We start from the raw sequence: 18,950 nt of genomic DNA on the forward strand, positions 1-18,950 counted from the left end.
GCATGCCACTTCACCACGCTAAACCTCAGGTTCCTCAGCTGAAAACAGTAATAACAGTATCTTCTGCCTCATAGGACAATTATGAAGATTCAATAAATGAGAAAATGAACACAAAGCATTTAGCCCAGTGCCTGGAACATAATAAACTTCCATTAAATGTGGCTGTTATCATTCATTACTGGCTCAAATGGGTTCTCATAAGGATTAAATTTTGAAAATGTTCTAAAAAAATCTAGTACCATGCTTGGCATTAAGTAGATGTCCATTAACATCAATGATTATGACTATTATTATCACGGAACCCCTGTGGAGACAACCTAAGGATGGCAGCAGGAAAACAGAGAGGAGAGAGACTAAAAGAGCAGGAAACAAACCCAGAAGGCTGGGGAGTGTGGGTCAGTAGGAAAGAAGGCTGGAGAGACCGGAATTGGGCAGGTTTGGGTCACTATATCAGCCAAAAAGAGTTAGGGAAGATGGGCAAAGAGTTCACATCTCACCTGTTAGAGACCACAATGAGCTTATGTTTCAGGTATTTCTTCCGCTCCTGGAGATTAACTATGGGGGACAGACACAGGAGGCAGGGGAGGTCAGGAGATTGGACACATAGCCCCAGGGTCCCCTAGTGCAGGTGGTCCTGACAGTCATGTCTCCCTACTAACTAGCAGTGTCCCACAGACAAAGCCCTTAACTTCTTTGGATATCAGTTTTCCCACGCTGAAAGGAAAGAGTTGGATGTGTGGATGCCTGTGGATCCTTGCACTCTACCAGTGAAGTATATCAATGCTTCTCACCTTTCTCCTGGGAGTAGCGCCCAAAAGCCTCATCCCGGGGGATTCGTGGGTAGAGGAAGCACAGTGGGTTCTCAGGTATGTTCTCCTCAGTGAGCAGCTGGTACTGGCTGATGATTTTGGCCAGCGGGAGTGACTGCAGCACCTCCTTGGTGAAGGGCTGCACAGAGTAGATGAGCACCTTATCTGGAGAGTGGATACAGGAACAGGCAGGCTTGAGGGAAGAGGCTGGGCCTGGGAGCTCCCCACCCTGGCTGCCCAACAACAAATCTGCTGAGGGATTCAGGACAGAGCCAGGGAAGCCAAGGGCAGGCAGAGGGGCAGCAAGAGAGGCTGTGGAAACAGGAGGGCAGGGCAGCTGACCATCATCTTGGTGTTCCACCCAGGAGCAGGTAATGCCCCCTTCCAATGTTTCACTGAAGCGCAGCAGAAAGGTGCCAGAGATGGTCTTCTTCAGCAGCCGGCGCTCCTGGCTCCGGCTTACAAAGCCCATGATGTGTCTGCAGCACAGAGAGCAGCTGTGAGGCCCTCCTGCCTCCTGCTCCCCTTGTAGAGGGACAGACTGCCAGGTCTGGGCCCTGGCTCTGCCACCTTGTTACAAACTGTTCCATGTTGGCCAAGTCATTTCACTTTACTGACAATATCCACCTCCCAGGGTTGGAAGAGGTGTGAAGCTGCGGTGAGGTCACACAGATGAAAAGCACCTTGTAAAAGGCAAAGTGCTACACAAATGGGCAGGCAGTGTGGTGGAAAGAGCATAGGCGTGAGGTCAGACAGGCCTCGGTTTGAATCTCAGCTCTGCCCCTGGTGTAAGTCCTTTAACCTCTCTGAGCTTTCATTTCCTCCCTTGAGGGTGGCAACACCCATCACCCAGCAAGGTTATAAGGATTACGTGAGAGAATTCATAAAAAGCACCCCGCAGGCTCTGGAACACAGTGGATGCTAGACAAATACGGGCTAGGAGACTATTACTGCAAACGTGAGGGGGTTATGACCTGGCACCAGGTTCTGCTCTCTCCCCCTATTTGCCACATGAGGGCGCACAGAGTCCAGTCTCAAGCAGAGAAAGGCGGCAGGGAAGAGAGGGAGGCTGACCAAGGCCTTACCCATCGTTCCAGAGATCCTTCAGGTGGTCATGTACCAGGTCCAGAATTTTGTCGAGCCATGTCCAGAATGGTAGCTTGCCAGGGGGGCTCTCTCGCTGAAGGAGGAATGGAAAGGCAGGAAGAGATGTGGAACTGCCCTGGGTGTGGGGAAGGACTAGTAATTTGATGGGGGCCAAGGTCTAGCTGCACAGGATGCAGAGAGTTACCTTAATGAAATTGACCCAGGACAACAAGTCACCCTCAGTCTTGGAGTTCTGCCCTGTGGGCAGACAGACAGTTGAGATGACAGAAGGCAGGGCCAAGGGTTCTGGGACAGAAAGGATGGAGGGTGCGGGCAGACAAAGGCTGGGGAAACGCTGAGAGAAAAGAAGGTCTGTACCAAACAGCTTGTCCCGCAGCATGCCAAGCTGGTCTGAGTTGAGGCCTCGGCCAACGTAGGAGGAGAACTGCCAACTGAGAGCAGGGCCCAGCAAGTCCCAGGGGGCCTTGGCGGGGCTGGAGAAGAACTGCTGATTCTGCAGAGGTAGGAAGGGACCGGGTGGCTCAGAAGTAGTGCCCTCACACCAAGCTTCCACGCCCCTCCTTGCCACCCTTCACCTGTTGGCCCCCACCGCCTACCTGGGGGTCTGAGCTGAGCAGATTGAACCAGAGAACCGAGGCCCAGGCGACTGAGAGTTGGTTCATGTTAGAAATAATCACCACAGGAAGGGTGTCTGTCTGGGGAGGAGACAGAAATCACAGAAAAGGGATGTGATGTTTCCAGCTGTAGACATCTGTCAAGGGCAGACAATATTCCACCCTGAGAGGCTTCTGCTTAACCCCTCCTTAGGTCTTTCCCCAAACGCACTCCATTTTCACTCACTTTCAGTTCCTGCTTCAGACCCTGGTAGGTGTATCTGACTGTGAAGCTGATAATGTGCAGTTCCTCTGTCACGGCTAGCAGCCCCTGGGACAGCAGAAGACACAGTGATCAGCGTGCCTTTTGGTAAGTTCCTCCTGCCCCCCAACCCCCTGTCCAGGCCTCACCTTATTGCTGCCCTTTCCTGAACTACCTGAACGCTGCTCCATCAGTGTCTGTGAATTGAGGGGAGGGAGAGAGAAGGCCAGAGCAAGGACCCCAGGGTCCCTGGAACCCCTGCTTTGCCCTCAGGACTTCCCAAGGCCTGGGAACTTCCTCCAGCTTGTTCGATCGGACTACAACCTTAAGATACCATCCCTTCTTACCAGGTAGCCGAAGTCCCAAATTAAGCCCTGACTCTGTCCTTTCTCAGGAGTCAAAGTTTTCTGGTTTGAGGTCAGAATGTTGAACTTCCGGAAGCTATTCCAAGGAGGAAGAAGATATATGCAGGTCAGGAGCAGAGTTATTCTAAAAACTCAGCAGGAAAATAACAAAAGTTCCACTTCATTTCAGACCTCCCCTTCTCCCTCTGTCCATACACCACCCAAATCAACCTCCTCCTTGTTTGTGTCCCCATCAGGGCTGCCACATGTGATGGTACAGGTCATGCAGTGCACAAAAGTTTGCAGTGTCCTTGTCAGGCACCTACCCTTGTGATTCAGGAGGATTTCTGTAAAGAAAAAAAAAAATCACTGGGAAGCAAAATAGTGTAGAAGTTAGGAATTTGGTCTGTGGAATCAGACAGACCCGGGTTCAAACCCAAATCTGCAGCTCACCAGCTATGTGGCCTTGCACTAGAGACATAAATTATCTGAACTTGTTTCCTCATTTGAATAGTGCCTTGATAATACCTAACTCATGGGGTTCCTGTGACAATTTTATTTTATTTATTTATTTTTATTATTATTATTATTTTTTTTGCAGTACGCGGGCCTCTCACTGTTGTGGCCTCTCCCGTTGCAGAGCACAGGCTCCGGACGCGCAGGCTCAGCGGCCACGGCTCACGGGCCCAGCCGCTCCGTGGCATGTGGGATCTTCCCGGACCGGGGCACGAACCCGTGTCCCCTGCATCGGCAGGTGGACTCTCAACCACTGCGCCACCAGGGAAGCCCCCTGTGACAACTTGAAATTGGGTACTTGACAAGCTACATGTCACGTAGTAAGCACTCAACAAAAGAGATGAGCTATTTCTATGAGGTAGGGATGGAAGGGAAAAGAACACAGCCCCAGGGCCCTGTTGTGAAGAGTAGGTGCCTCCTCCACCCCACCACCCCACTTCCTGGCCACCCCTTGGTCCCACCCTTCACCTGCCCCAACTTACCTGTCAATGGAGACTTCTGCAGTCAGTGACTCATTGCCTTCCTGGAGTCTCACCAGCAGCCTGCAAGGGAGGGAAGGAGATGGGGGAAAGTGGTCAACTTCAATCTCCTGGATAGACCAGATGTTTGAAAAAAACAAGGGAAGAGATTAGAAGAGGTAAGGAGATTGAGGGGAAAAGAGAGAAGAAACAGCCAAGAGTGGGAAGATTTGTAAAACCAGAAAGCATCAGTGCCAGGGCTGGTCAAAGGAAGTAGGAATGAGTTCTGAAATGCCAACCTTGTTCGGACGGTGAACTTGCTCCCAGTCTTGAGGATGAGGGGTCGATGGGGAGTTTGGGGCATGCAGGGCTGGGTTTCTACTACAAAGGCTCTGGGGAGATGTGGAGAGAATATATAGAGGTCAGTATCTGTAAGAATGGCTCCCCTTGTCCCTTCCCTCTGGCCTCCCTCGAGGTCCCTCCCTGGCCTCTAGACCTGTGGAGCAGGCGAAGTAGCAGCTCTGTGACCTGGGCCTTCCGCAGATCCACCCCTTCGATCAGAGGGTCCCCCTGATAGGTGACCATGTGACTCAATCCCTTCAGCTCCTTCAGCAGCTGCCGCAGATGAAACAACAGCTTTGCTCCAGCTGTGAACCTGGGTGACAGAATTCAAGGGAGAAAGAATCCATCAGTTTCCTGGAATCCCCGAACAGGCTCCAAGAGCTCCCCTTTAACTATGTGGAAAGTCAGAAACTGATTGGGACAAAAAAGAATCCAGGAAACATGTGAAAGATTTTTCAACTTTGTTCATAACCTAAGGAACGAATATCAAAGCCGCTTTCACATATAAAATTGATAAAAGATTTATTAACATAATAAAGCTAACTTTCACATGATGCTTGATATGTACTTTTTTTTTTTTTTTTTGCGATACCCGGGCCTCTCACTGTTGTGGCCTCTCCCGTTGCGGAGCACAGGCTCTGGACGCGCAGGCTCAGCGGCCATGGCTCACGGGCCCAGCCGCTCCGCGGCATGTGGGATCCTCCCAGACCGGGGCACGAACCCGTGTCCCCTGCATCGGCAGGCGGCAGGAGGACGCTCAACCACTGCGCCACCAGGGAAGCCCTGATATGTACTTTTTATTCTAAGTGCTTCACACATCTTCATGCATAGGGTTAATTCTTACAACAACCCTATGAGGTAGGTACTATTATTATCCCTATTTTACAGATGGTAAAGCTGAGGCACAGAAAGATTAAAGTGACTTGCTCAAGGTCATAAAACTAGTAAGGGATGAAGTTGTATGTGTTTTACTGTCTATATAATAAGAAATAATAATAATAGGCAATATGGTAACAGGAAGACAATTATCCACTACATAAGAGCAAACAGATTGGGATAGCAGTTTGGAACTATTTTTTTAAAAAGCTTCAGGGTACTTCCCTGGTGGTCCAGTGGTTAAGACTCCACACTTCCAATGCAAGGGGCGCGGGTTCAATCCCTAGTCGGGGAACTAAAATCCCACATGCTGCGTGGTGTGGCCAAAAAATATATAAAAAATAAAAAGCTTCAAAAAATGTATATACATTTTGCAGTATTCCATTTCTAAGATATATCCTAAGGAAATAATCAGACAAACAAATGGACAAAGACAGATGTTCATAGTTCATAGCTTTGTTTTCTGTAATAGAAAAATTAGAAACAATTGGTATTGGGTATGTAAATTATGGCATATTGACATCATGGAATACTATGCAACCATTAAAAATGATATAGACACAAATTTTTGACAAGAAAAAATTTTCAAAAACATTAAATTATAAAAATTACAAGACAGTATATATATGATATAATCTGAGTTCTGTTTAAAATAGATGTATATTTGTGAATATGCACCAGGAAAATCTGGAAAAATGTATTCAAAAGCATTAACAGGGGACTTCCCTGGTGGTCCAATGGTTAAGACTTCACCTTCCAATGCAGGGGGTGTGGGTTCGATCCCTGGTTGGGGAGCTAAGATCCCACATGCCTCACAGCCAAAAAACCAAAACATAAAACAGAAGCAATACTGTAACAAATTCAATAAAGACTTTAAAAATGGTCCATATCAAAAAATTTTTTTTGAAAAGCATTAATAGTGGTTACCTCTGAATGATCAGATTATGCACATGGGTAATTTTTACTTTTTTTCTCTTGCAAGTTTTCTGAAATTTTTCCAATTAGTATATTTTATATTTACAATCAGAAAAAGAAATACAGCTCTTTGTATTAAAAACAATGAAACAAAAGAACAACACAGTAACAGCATCACCACCAAGAAAAGGTATTGGGTTGGCCAAAAAGTTCATTCAGTTTTAAGTAAAAACAAAAAACGCATTTTTCATTTTCACCAAGAATTTTATCGAACAATGCATTCACTAACCAAGCGAACTTTTTGGCCAATCCAATATATACTTTAACCCAGGAATATCACTTCTGATAACTTACATTACAGAAATAACTGGAGATGTAAATAAAGATGGAGCTATGAGGTTATTTACTGTAGCACTGTTTAAAATAGCAAGAAATCACTCACAGGCCATAATTTGCCAACCCCTGTACAAAATGATGAATACATGTGCAACTGTAATGTAAATACTTATCCTGTACCCTAAGCCCTATATAACTGTTTTCAATTTATCTGAAGAGTGGTATATTTTTATTTTTTTATATTAAATTTTATTGGAGAATAGTTGCTTTACAATGTTGTGTTACTTTCTGCTGTACAGCAAAGTGAATCAGCTACATGTATACATATATTCCCTCTTTTTTGGATTTCCTTTCCATTTAGGTCACCACAGAGCACTGAGTAGAGTTCCCTGTTCTATACAGTAGGTTCTCATTAGTTATCTGTTTTATACATAGTATCAATAGTGTATATATGTCAATCCCAGTCTCCCAGTTCATTCCACGGGTGCCCCCCCATGGTATATTTTTAATAGTTTAAATTATAATAAATTTTCTCATGACAAAATATCTAAATAATAGGTATTTTTCAAATATGTTGAAGGACACATTAGTTATTTTTTTCTACATCACAATAAAATTAATATAAAATAAGGAGTTTACTGGAAAACAAATAAAGAAATTTGTTTAGGGCTTCCCTGGTGGTGCAGTGGGTAAGAATCTGCCTGCCAATGCAGGGGACACAGGTTCAAGCCCTGGTCCGGGAAGATCCCACATGCTGCGGAGCAACCAAGCCTGTGCGCCACAACTACTGAGCCTGCATTCTAGAGCCCAAGAGCCACAACTGCTGAGCCCACGTGCCACAACTACTGAAGCCCGCGCGCCTAGAGCCTGTGCTCCGCAACAAGAGAAGCCACCGCAATGAGAAGCCTGTGCACCGCAATGAAGAGTAGCCTCCGTTCACCACAACTAGAGAAAGCCCGCGCACAGCAACGAAGACCCAATACAGCCAAAAAAAGAAAAAAAAAAAAAGTATCATGCGTAGGGACTTCCATGATGGTCCAGTGGTTAAGACTCCACCCTTCCACTGTAGGGGGTGCGGGTTTGATCCCTAGTTGGGGAACGATCCCACATCCCATATGCTGTGTGGCATGGCCAAAAGATGCAAAAAATAAAAGTATCATGGGCATGGGTAAATACGATATAGTGCCAAGTTAAAAAAAACAAACAAACCCACAGGTCTCAAAACAGTATGAACAGTATGATTCAATTTTTGTTTAATAATATTATAGTAGCTACATCTGGATATTAAGGTAACTGGTAATTTTTTTTTTTGGCATTATATTCACTGCACTGAAAAAAAGGTAAAACGATATTTCTCGGGTGATTAAGCAGGAAGGAGAAATTGGATTGTGGATCAATTCATTACTTTCCCCAAAGCAAAGACTGGGCTCTGGGCTCCCTGAGTGGTGAGAATGAAGAGCAGAGCATAGCTGCAGTCAGACAAGGGAGCTGGGATCATTCTGGGGAGCAGAGATTAAGGAGGGCAATATCTCTTGTCATATACAGGGCATTATAACCTACAAAGCACAGGGGGTAGGTAGGACTAGGGCCAGGTGAGCACGAGGGTGGGGAGGTGCCTCTCACCACTTCTCCAACTGCTCCAACCCTCCATCCGGGGGACCTCCAATGCAGGCTTTCTGCTGCTGAACTTTCCACTCCTCCAACTTGGGCAGCAGTAGCTCAATTAGGGTAGTTAATCGGCCTAGCAGTGCTTTGGAGGCATCTAGCACCTCCTATGAAAGACATAAAGTGAGTGCTGAGAGCCTCTCACCATCACCCTCCACCATTCAACCAGGGATGAAGAGACAAAGAAGCCAAGGCTAGGAGGCCCGGGCTCCCGATGCCTCATTTTCCCCAGTTCCCTGCTGCCCACTCCCTCTGTCCTCTGCCACCCACCTTTCTCCTTCTGTCCAGTTCATTGAGTGTTTCCTGCAGAATGTCCTGCTGTCTGGTCTGATGGGGGTCCAAAGAGGGTGTCCTTGCTGGACAACAGGAGCAGGAGTGAGACAAATGCTCAGACCTAGGGCTCCTCCCCTTCTCCTTCCCAGCCCAGACCTCAGCCAGAGTCAGGAGTGGGGAGTTCTGAAGGGAGAAGAAGGGGAACCAACCAAAGCACAGGCACCTCTGGGCCCTCATGCAAATTCTGAATGGTCTTGCTAGAACCAGAAGCCCACTCAATCTGCTAAGGCAGTTTCCCAAGCATCCCCTCCAACATTCACTAGCTGTCCCTCAGCTACACCTCCAGCCTGACCTCTACAACATACCCTGGCACCTCCAGCTTTGCAATGGCAGCAGGACTGTAACCAGCAAGATGCAGCCGAAGGTGATTACTGCTTGCTGGGGCTTTCCCCTTCTGCTCTATTCTACCCTTGGCTTCCCAGTAGGCACCTTTCTCCCACCCCTCAATGTGCTTTCTACCTGAGGTCTGGATCTTATATCGGAAGTAGAAGACATCCTGCTGGTCTTTCAGTTGGCTGATGGATTTCACCAGCTTCTGCAGAGGAGATGAGACCCTGATGAGGCTGCTTCTGTGAGAGGAGGCAGGCTGAGTCCTGCCCACCCTGGCTCTTGCCACATCTACCAACCTCCATCATAGCCTTTAATTCCAGGATCCGGGATTCAATCTCATGCTGCTGGCTCTCCCCAGGTGCTGCAAGGGCTGGTTCTTCTCCTTGCTCCTGAAATAAGAGGCTCTGAGCACATTTCAACTCTGACCTTTCATCCCTGAAATCCAGGCCTGAAATGAAACCACAGGATGTGGAGGGATCTTGTTCTGAGGCAAATTTACTGAGTCCTTTGCAGGATCCCTCTCTACTCCAGGAGCTTTCAACATCACCACCAAATTGTTCTCACCAATTGAGCCCTCTGAGCCTGGGTCAGAATTCTTTTTTCTTCCAGAAGGAGATTAAAGATCATCTCAGCCAATTGGGTAGCACCCTGGGGAAAGGCCTGCAGTAGGAAAAGAGAAAGGACTGATTTAACTTAACTACCATCAATGAACTACCACCTCAGGCCCTCCCCACCAGTGACCTCAGTATTCTCCCCTTCTTCAGGGTCCCAGGCCCTACCCCTTTTCACCACTGGTCCCCCAAACCCTAGCCTCTTTCCAAACAGGTCATCTAGACTATGTCCTTCTCTCTGCCAGTGATCTCCCGAGTCCAGACTCTGTCCCATTTTCCCCAGATCTTCCCCTGTCCTTTGAACCTCCAGGTCCTGTTCTATGTTCCATACCCTAAAACGTACTCCTCTACACTCAGCTGCCATTCCTACTTTGTTATTCCTGGCTCCTCCAAGTACCTGAATGTCCCGATAGAATTTTCGCAAGTTGTGCTGTAGCAACAAACACTCAGGGTCCTGGCTGCAGCGGCTACACTCATAGTTCAGTTGGTCCAAGAAGTGGAAGAACAGCATATTAGCCTTGGCCTCATCATTGCCCAGTGCAGCTTCCTGCCTAGGGACCAGGAAGGACAAGGATTAGTATCTCTGCAGGGTTGCTACCATCTTGAGGCCTTCCAACCCCTTCCTGCCCTTGGTGTCTCCAGGATCCTGGGGGCTCAGAAGAAAGAAATCATTTTCCTCATCCCCCCAACTTCCTGAAGGCCTCACCAGTTCTGATCTTCAATCCAGACAGACAAGTTCTGTCGAATGTCCACCGGCAGGAGGCTATTTGAATAGAGCTGGTGCAGCTGATCCTGAAATGGGCTGTCAAGATTCTGCAGCATCTCCCACTGCGCCATTTGGGGTCTGAGCCTAAAGGATGCATGTTCCCAATTGGAAATTTTGCTGGACTAAACCATCCACAGTCTCGTGATTGTTTATTATTACAAATTTTAAGAAATGTTTAATTATACAGGTAAGAAAAAATACAGAAAAAAAGTAAAGTCTAGATTGACTCCACTCCCAATCTTGGTCCCTTTTCCTCCTCTCCAGAAGTAACCAATATTATCAGTTTGGCGTATATTCTTCCAGGGAGTACTATTTAAGAGCTCCAATACATAGGCCTTTTTGTTTCAATGGTAATTTTCAAACACACAACAAAGTAGAGTGAATAGTACAAGGATCATCCATGTACCCATCATCCAGCTTCAACAAACATGTATGACACTTCCGCAATCTCATGTCATCTATCTCCCCCAATGAATTTATTTTAAATTTATTTGTTCGTGTTTGTATTCACTTATGCTGGAGCATTTAAAGGTCAGTCTTAAGTATTTAAAAAAAGGTTTTTTAAAATTATTTATTTATTTTTGGCCACACCGCACGGCATGCAGGATTTTAGTTCCCCCACCAGGGATTGAACCCACTGCAGTGGAAGCGTGGAGTCTTAACCACTAGACCACCAGGGAAGTCTCAGTCTTAAGTATTTATTTCAGCATTATCCCGGCTGGCCCCAAAGCTTTATCAGAGGCTGAACCTCCTTGGAGATAAACTGCTCTCCATGTTGGAAGGAGGAGCTCCATTCTCTAGAAGATGTTTAAGATATTTAAATACTGTGTAAGGGGTCACTGAATCCCTAAGATTGTGACACTTTTATGACTTCTGTCAATCTCTGATTCTTCATGTGGATTATTAAGTTCATGAGAAAATTCACTCAAAACTTGTTCTTGCCTGCCACCAAGCAGGCTGGGAGGAGCCCTTCTCCCTACCTTTCCCCGCCCACTGCCATCTGTCTGTTTAGGAAATCAAAACATCTTGCAGCCTGAACCTAACAAAAAAGAATTAACACCCACGTCTGTGGTCTAAAAAAAGGTCACATGATTTTATTACAAATCAAATGCTTGGGGTGGGAAAGATTCTTTTCCACCAGTACAAATAATCATGAGCTGCCTTTCTACCTCTGGGAAGTAGGAACAAGGGAAGTAAAGAATTGGGCTGGGGCCCTACTTTTCACTTTAACCCTTTAGTAGTGCTTGACTTTTTACACTAAAAAACAAACAACGAGGCCCCAGCTCCTAAGGAACTAATTGGCTGGTATTAATAAAGCAAGGCGGCAAGTAAACCCTGAGGTTTAAATACGAAAAACAAAACCAAAAAACCTGGCCTTCTTAAATAGATTGCAAGCACGGAGGTTAAGGGCTGTAAACTCCTTTTTTCTCCAGTTATCCAACACTCTTTTAGGCGCGTATTTTGTGCTCAATAAGCTTTTCTGAAAAGAACTCTAGTTTTTTCTTTCTTTTTTTTGGTAAGAATCAAAAATAACAGACCGGAAGGTAAAAGCGTTGGCCAAGACACTGAACCAATGCAACAATGCCAGGTTTCGGGTCTTGGAAGTTGCAGGGGCGTTTCTGGAGGGCGGGGTGCGTTACGGTTGGGGACCTAGGTTGGACAGGAGGATGAAGGAGGCGACAGCTCCTGTTTCAACCTGGGGACAGAGTCTGAATCCTGCGGGGCGTACCCCCCAGGGCCTGCCTGCCCTCTCAGAGAGAAACCCCCGCCTCCACCCACACCCCCACGCACCTTCTCAGGGCCGGTACCTGGTTAGAGTCTCAGCCCCCGCTCCCTCCAGTAGCTGTGGTCCAAGCTTCCGGTTCCCAGAGAGAGCTCTGGCACCAGGGCCTCCCGCGCCGCCCTCGGCTTCGGCCCGCCTCTCGAACCCACCCCCTTGCCACAGGCTTGAGTGAGCGGCTGAACCCCGGAACTCGCCATTCCCATAGAGGCGCCCCGACACTGGCTGCCATTCAGCCAACCTCTTCTCCAGGCTGTGAGTTCATTGGCGCCACCACAACTCCTCCTTCTCCGCGAGGCGGGACAAGCGGAGCTGAAACCACACCTCTAACTGCAGCGATTGGTAGGAAAGCTCAAGTAAGCCCTGCCCCGTATGTGCGGAGGGAGGAATCCAATGAACAGAAGAGCTCAGGACTGAAACAGCTGATTTCCGAGAACCCGCACATACGCAGCGGAACCGAGACTGGCTCAGGACCTTGGAGGCGCTGAGCTAACAAGCGAGACGGAATTTCGACATATTGGGACAGGAAGGGGAGGGCTTAAGTAATAACAACAAAACCCACAGAAGCCTATTTATTGTTGGTACCGTGTTAAGCATTAGGACACCGTACCGTTTTTAATTTCCACGAAACCCATTGCATATCACTATTCTTTAGAAATTTAAAAAACTGAGTTTGGAGAAAGAAGGTACTAGTCAATGGTCGCTGAAGCTCTAACAAGTGGAGCCTGGATTCAAAGCCAAATCCTCTGATTCCAAACCACAAACTTTAAAATTTCTACATTTTACAGTACTGCCTTCCTCCTTGATAAAAAAAATCAGAGATTTGGATTTTGAACACACACGTACAACTTGTCAGAATATTAGATCCAGTCATCATGTTTACCACCTTTTTTTTTTTTTTTTTTGGCTGCACTGCGCTGGCATGCAGGATCTTAGTTTCCCCACCAGGGATCAAACCCGCACCCCCTGCAGTGGAAGTGTGGATTCTTAACCACTGGGCCGCCAGGGAAGTCCCACCACTTCTTTTATAATTGATTGATTGCTGCGCAGCTTACGGGGATCTTAGTTCCCCGACCAGGGATTGAATCTGGCCCCTTGGGCAGTGAAAGAGTGGAGTCCTAACCACCGGACAGCCAAGGAATTCCATACCACCTTCTTTTATATCTCAGTAGTATTCCCATCCCTAGGATCTAAGCCATAGTCATAGAGTAAGGTCCACTGCCAGTAAGGAACTGAACTTACTACTGATACCAAAGGGGCCATGGTAGTTGTTTCTTCCAGGTGACTCAATTTGAGGTGCCCCCCAAGACCTCCTTGCTGGTCTCTGGTGGAGGGCTGTTCACCTCTCTCTCATTATAATACTGGATCACCCGCTGAACCCCAGCCTTCACTATAGGTTTAAGTGAAGTACTGATCATTACTCCCGTGGGCCCCCCTGACAATCCAGCCATGGCCATCAGAAGTTCATAACCCAGATCTATGACCCCGTCTCGGCCTCGTTCCTTGGCCTTGTCCGAGCAGTTCTGAACAGCATAATACAATGCTGTGCCCAGGTTGTAGAAGGTTCCCACTCCTGGCAACAGCTGGACTACATTGTGCACACTCTGCTCCTGCTCCTGCTCACAGTCCTTGATGGAGAGGGATCGTCGGGCCCTCTCTGGGTCTGGGTGCTCCCTGGCCAACAGCTGCAGAGCAGAGGCCAGGGCATCCACTGACACTCCCGTCCCTGTGCTTCTGCTTTTCTCGAGCTCTTGAAGATGTCTGATGAGGATCTGTGTCGCCTTTACACTCCCCTGGCGGTAGAGCTGAAGCTGCAGGACCCGTACATCAGCTTGACAGCCAGCTTTCTCCAAGGCAATCATCAGGGGCAGGCCTACCAGGAACTTGGGGAGAAGGGCCATGTGGGTGAAGCCAGGCAGGGATTTGGGGAGCAGGGCCCGGCAAGACAATGGGGCTGAGGAAGGTAGCCAGGATCCCAAGGATGAGTGAAGATGCACCAAGACGTTTGTCTGGTTTCCATATGGAATGGCATCCACAGCGTGCAGCAGGAAGCAGCAAAGAAGTAGCTCAGCTGGTACCATGATGAGTCTGAGACCACGCATGTCCGGAGCAGAGTGCACTGGAGACGGGAGAAACCAGAAACATACAAACCGTTTCCGTAAGGACTGTGGTCCAAAAGGAGCCCAGGACTCAGGGAGAAGAACCTCATCTATCACCTCCAAACTTCTGTTCTTTTTAGCTAAAGGACTGAGAAACAGGAAATGCAACCCAATTGTTCCCTCTTGACCTTCTCCATCTTCAGGTCTTCCTCTGCCTGATTTCCACCCATTTAATAGGGAGCCCCAAATTACCACAAAGTCTGGTGATTAAGAAGTAATACGGCTTTGATAGATTTGGTAGCTCCTCGATCCTGTTCTGCCTACTCCTCTGTCGGGTGAAGAAAGTAGATATTGGCTTTCCCCTATTATCAGTAAGAGATGTAATCTCTGCAAATATTTGTCCATTTGTACTGGCTTCTCAAACCTTGTCCCCTTGTCACACACTGGACCTCAGTACCTAAAAACTCTGTTCTTTGGCATTTCCTGCCGGTCCCTGTCACTTTCACACTCCAGCTCATGATAGAAGCTGGGAAACCCAGAATCAGAAGAGGTTAGGTATCTATGATTCTCTTTTCAGTTTAAAAATTAAATTAGCAAAAAAAAAATTAAATTAGCAAGATTCAGTGTCTCATTGGAGATTTAGTACAAGGTAGATGAATGAGAAAAAAGTTAAAATGCTTCTACGTGTTTCTATTCTGTAGTTTTGCCTTATTTTTAACTTCCCTTTCCAAAGATAGAAATAACGTTATGCAGCCCATAAGAATCTGCTGGACTCATCCATTGTGGATAACAATTGTTTATCCATCAGCTGTTCTCTATGCTGAGAGAGATTGAGCTCCAGTATAATCCACCCAACTTCCACTTGTTTCTTTTACTAATCCAGTCATTCTAATGGATATAATAATGGATCACAGATTTGTGATATCATTGCTTAGCCATTTTTATTAGTTAACAATAAGTGTCTTTAAGCTTTCATCAGATTGTAAATGTTCTGAACATTTGAAGTTTCCTTGAATTATAAATGTAATTATCAATAAAAAAATCAATCTGTCTATGTATCTATTTCTCTGTCTTTCTATCTAGCTAATGTTTTCAATAGCACACTTTTCAACATGTGGAGGGACTGGAGAATAGAAAGAATATGATGAAGTTTCTTTGCGTGCATTCCAAAGATAAAATTATCATTTTTTAAAAGAGGAGAATAGAAAAACAAATGAACAAAGAAACAAAATGGGCATACAGAAGTGTAAGCAACCTATCTATTTAGTTTTTAACACTTCATTAGGGCAAGTCAGCTTCAATGGTGCCTGGGAATTCATTTGGAGGATTGAAATCATATACCTCCTAGAAGCAATTCAAGATTTCAAAAGAATAATTTCTAAGTCATTTGATCTTTGTAACACTTTGTGCTCTACAACGCATCGACAAAGTTCAGGAAAAAAAGTGTTAGGAACCATTGAGTCCTGTGTTTACTTTTCATAACGTTGATGCTTTTTTGTAATGACTTTGAAGAATGAAAACTTATAAAGAGAGGGTAGTAGGAAAGGGTGGAGTGGAGTTTGATAAGAGCTTGTAAGAGACTATTAGCTTAGTGGGCACAGAGTAGAAATAAGATGATTAGAAATTTTAATAACCTACAATGGAAAAGAATCTAAAAACAGCTATAAGTATAAGTATAACTGAATCAGTTTGCTGTACACCTGAAACTAACAACATTGTAAATCAACTATACGTCAATAAAAATTATAAAAACAGAAAAAGAAAGTTAAAATGCTTCTCATGCTTAGACATATTACAGGTACAGTATATGATAACTGAAAGAAAAAATGGAAAATGGAATGTGAAATAAGGACTGAGAGCTACTAAGTGGAGAAAAGCAAGGCTAACACCAGTCACCTGTGTCTTTTAGCACTGGGATGAAATAAAGAGCATATACCTATCCTAAGTGGTGTCCAACATTTCTGCCTACCTACTGTGTCCCATCCTTGAAAGTAGTCCTGGGAAAGCAGACTTGTCACCTAGGTGGCACTGAATATCTGAAGTAAAGAATCTGGACAAGTTCCTGAATAAATTTCCTCATAAAGCACTTCAGAATAACTGTGGAACATTTGATAAATTATATTGTCATCATCCATAGACACTGAGAGGCTCTTAACTTGGGGGTGTCTTCAGCTTTTTACCTAATTCTCCAACATGTTCCCAAGACTCATACCCGCAGTTCTAGGGCATGTTGATAGCAAAAGCTCTGAATTGTGTCACCAGCATCATGGGGAATGGCTTCTCAGCAAACTCAATCACCATCCAAGCTAACTGGCAGACCAGCCACCCCAGTGGGCATATTTGCCATCGTTAATACATTCCTCAGGGTGAGTAGCTGAGTTTTGGATTTATCCAAGCCTCCCTGTGGGTCCCCCAAGATCCCTCAGAATGACTTTAGCATTGCCAATGCCTTCTTCCTCATTGTGCTTTTTGCTCTCTCTCATGGATGAGGGTTTAAGTGGTGTCCTTTCCTCCCATCTTAACAAGCTGAAGCTACAGAATGTGGGCCTCAGCTGGGCCGACATCCTCCTCCTGGGCCACCTCCAGAACTAAGTTGGATAGGTACTCAAATAGAGGGGCTAAGGATGGGGCCGTACATAAGAGAACCTGGCAGGTCTTGGAATCTGGGAGAGGGATCTGGTTGGAGAGCATGTTCAGAGGATGCCCAGTTTCTATGAAAAACAGCTGGAAAGTCAGAACCCCTTCCTGGGTATTTCTTGGAAAGACAGCCAATGGGGACAGTAAGATGCAGCAAAGGAGCAGTACAGCCTAGATCATGGTGGGTCAGCAGAACAGCCCTGTTGGAAAGAAGCAGTGCTCAGATTGGGAAGTGGGGAAAGGCTTGGGATGAAGAGATACTAAGACTGGTCAGAACTAGGAAGTGTCTTGGCCCTTAGAAACTTTGGTTACCTGGGCATACCTCAGGCCCACTATTAAAGGCTATGGGAGATCCTCACTGTTTTGAGGAAGAAACAAACCAGAGGAACAAGAAAGTCCAAAAATCTCCTTTGCTTTGGTATCTTCATGGCTGGAATGACTGTTCTGATTTTTTTTGTTGTATCCCACTTTCTCCTTTGCCCCAGCCAGAATCACGAGGATGTCAGAATGCTGATAGTATCCAAAACAATGAAGGACATAGCATTTGCAAATATTTATTCATCTCTCTCCAGCCCAGACTTTGTCCTCCTCACCTTTGTCCTATACTGACAAATAGGCCTTTTCCCTTTTTGACCCTACTAGTCCTGCCCCATATCCCTATTGTCCTAAGGTTTTACCCTGGACCTATACATGAGATGAGGAGAAGTTCCCCTGTATCTTCTGAAAGGGAGAAGAGGTAAGGCAAAAACGCTGATGACCATTGGCAAGAGACCCCCAAAACGTTTAATAAGTTCTTATTAAAAGTACACATTGGGTGAAAGTCCAGGGAAACTTAAAATATTGGTAAGTTAAATGAAATCGGTACAACTTCTACTTCTCACTTTTCTAATTTCAATGCAAAACACAAATAAAATGTGTTCATCAGCTGGGTGGTAACTCTTTCCATATCTAACCAAAACTCCAAACATTGGGCTTCATCTAGGGTTTAGCATAACTGCAGTCCAAAAATTAGGGGAAGAAGGTATCTGATGCCTTCTGAAACTGGTACAGGTTCCTACATATTGTTATGGTAAAAAGTTTCTTTGGTGCTGTCACTCATTTCTTTTTTAAAAATAATTTATTTATTTATTTTTGGCTGCGTTGGGTCCTCGTTGCTGCACGTGGGCTTTCTTTTAGTTGCGGCGAGCGGGGGCTACTCTTTGTTGCGGTACGAGGGCTTTTCATTGCGGTGGCTTCTCTTGTTGAGGAGCACGGGCTCTAGGTGCATGGGCTTCAGTAGTTGTGGTGCATGGGCTCAGTAGTTGCTGTCACTCATTTCTGACAGACAACCAAAAGGAACAGGCCAGAGGGAGGGGTCCAGAGTCCTTCCCTCTATTTCATTTCCCTCAGTTCCCAGCAGCGGTCCCTGACAACTAACAGCAGACAGAAGAAAGAAGAGGGGTAGGTCTGTAAGGATGCACTACCAAAATTGTAGGAAGCAAGAACTAGGTGCAAAGCGGTCCAACACTACCTGAAGTTACTGGTTGCTAAATCCCTAGGGAATCCTACCTAGGACTATACCATTTCTGTGGAGTAACATAACAAAGGATAAAATATTTAACCCTTTTTTCCTAAGATCTATCAAAAAGCAAGAATATCTACTCATCACTTTTTCAGCATTGTACTGGAAGTCCTAAGTAGTGTAATGAGGAAATAATAAAAAATTAATTGCATAAAAAATAGAAAGGAAATTAGAACGGTATTTATTTAGAAACATGATTGTTTATGTAGAAAATCCTAATTTTTTGAGGAACTTCCATACTGTTTTTTACAGTGGCTGCACCAGTTTACATTCCCACCAAGGAAACTAATATAATATGTCAATTACATCTCAATAAAAAGAATAAATGAAAGTGGGGATATTACTATTTGTTTTACGGAAACAAAAAGGATTTTGAGAGTACTATGAATAGGTGTATGACAATAAATTGGATAATCTAGATGAAATAGACAAATTCTTAGAAACATACAACCTACCAAGACTGAATCATGAAGTAATAGAAAAAATGAATAGACCTATAATTAGTAAGGAGATTGAGTCAGTAATCAAAAATTTCCCAATAAAGAAAAGTCCTGGACAAAACAGTCTTATTGGTGAATTCTACCAAACATTTGTGGGTTTTTTTAGTTTA

At 45.5% G+C, this 18,950-nt stretch overlaps 2 protein-coding genes across 7 annotated transcripts in view; both read right to left on the minus strand.

Annotated features, from left to right (window-relative positions):
- Positions 1 to 12,467, minus strand: part of STAT2 (signal transducer and activator of transcription 2) — a 16,081-nt gene extending 3,614 nt beyond the window's left edge. Inside the window, exons 1-22 of one of the 6 annotated variants that reach the window (XM_067696966.1) lie at positions 12,072 to 12,465; positions 10,204 to 10,347; positions 9,895 to 10,048; positions 9,451 to 9,546; positions 9,183 to 9,275; positions 9,016 to 9,091; positions 8,494 to 8,579; positions 8,182 to 8,330; positions 4,586 to 4,744; positions 4,389 to 4,481; positions 4,114 to 4,173; positions 3,442 to 3,462; positions 3,119 to 3,212; positions 2,921 to 2,968; positions 2,757 to 2,840; positions 2,513 to 2,611; positions 2,274 to 2,409; positions 2,101 to 2,153; positions 1,895 to 1,989; positions 1,152 to 1,288; positions 792 to 974; positions 498 to 555 (exon numbers count right to left, since the gene is read on the minus strand). In XM_067696966.1, the coding sequence (XP_067553067.1) occupies positions 498 to 555; positions 792 to 974; positions 1,152 to 1,288; positions 1,895 to 1,989; positions 2,101 to 2,153; positions 2,274 to 2,409; positions 2,513 to 2,611; positions 2,757 to 2,840; positions 2,921 to 2,968; positions 3,119 to 3,212; positions 3,442 to 3,462; positions 4,114 to 4,173; positions 4,389 to 4,481; positions 4,586 to 4,744; positions 8,182 to 8,330; positions 8,494 to 8,579; positions 9,016 to 9,091; positions 9,183 to 9,275; positions 9,451 to 9,546; positions 9,895 to 10,048; positions 10,204 to 10,334 (2,105 nt within the window). In that variant the 5' untranslated portion in view covers positions 10,335 to 10,347; positions 12,072 to 12,465. Of the gene's footprint in view, positions 1 to 497; positions 556 to 791; positions 975 to 1,151; positions 1,289 to 1,894; positions 1,990 to 2,100; positions 2,154 to 2,273; positions 2,410 to 2,512; positions 2,612 to 2,756; positions 2,841 to 2,920; positions 2,969 to 3,118; positions 3,213 to 3,441; positions 3,463 to 4,113; positions 4,174 to 4,388; positions 4,482 to 4,585; positions 4,745 to 8,181; positions 8,331 to 8,493; positions 8,580 to 9,015; positions 9,092 to 9,182; positions 9,276 to 9,450; positions 9,547 to 9,894; positions 10,049 to 10,203; positions 10,348 to 12,054 lie in introns of all 6 variants that reach the window. The other 5 variants (XM_067696965.1, XM_067696968.1, XM_067696967.1 and 2 more) reach the window with 5 other exon arrangements.
- A 596-nt stretch (positions 12,468 to 13,063) lies between these two features.
- APOF (apolipoprotein F) lies at positions 13,064 to 14,516 on the minus strand. The gene is given in 3 exon segments (XM_067696994.1): positions 13,064 to 13,335; positions 13,338 to 14,162; positions 14,395 to 14,516. Coding segments are annotated over 2 exon segments (942 nt in total). The 5' UTR covers positions 14,146 to 14,162; positions 14,395 to 14,516; the 3' UTR covers positions 13,064 to 13,201.
- Between the last annotated feature and the right edge of the window lie 4,434 nt (positions 14,517 to 18,950).

The sequence above is a fragment of the Pseudorca crassidens genome, chromosome 11 (assembly GCF_039906515.1).
Source record: "Pseudorca crassidens isolate mPseCra1 chromosome 11, mPseCra1.hap1, whole genome shotgun sequence".
Lineage (NCBI taxonomy): Eukaryota > Metazoa > Chordata > Mammalia > Artiodactyla > Delphinidae > Pseudorca > Pseudorca crassidens.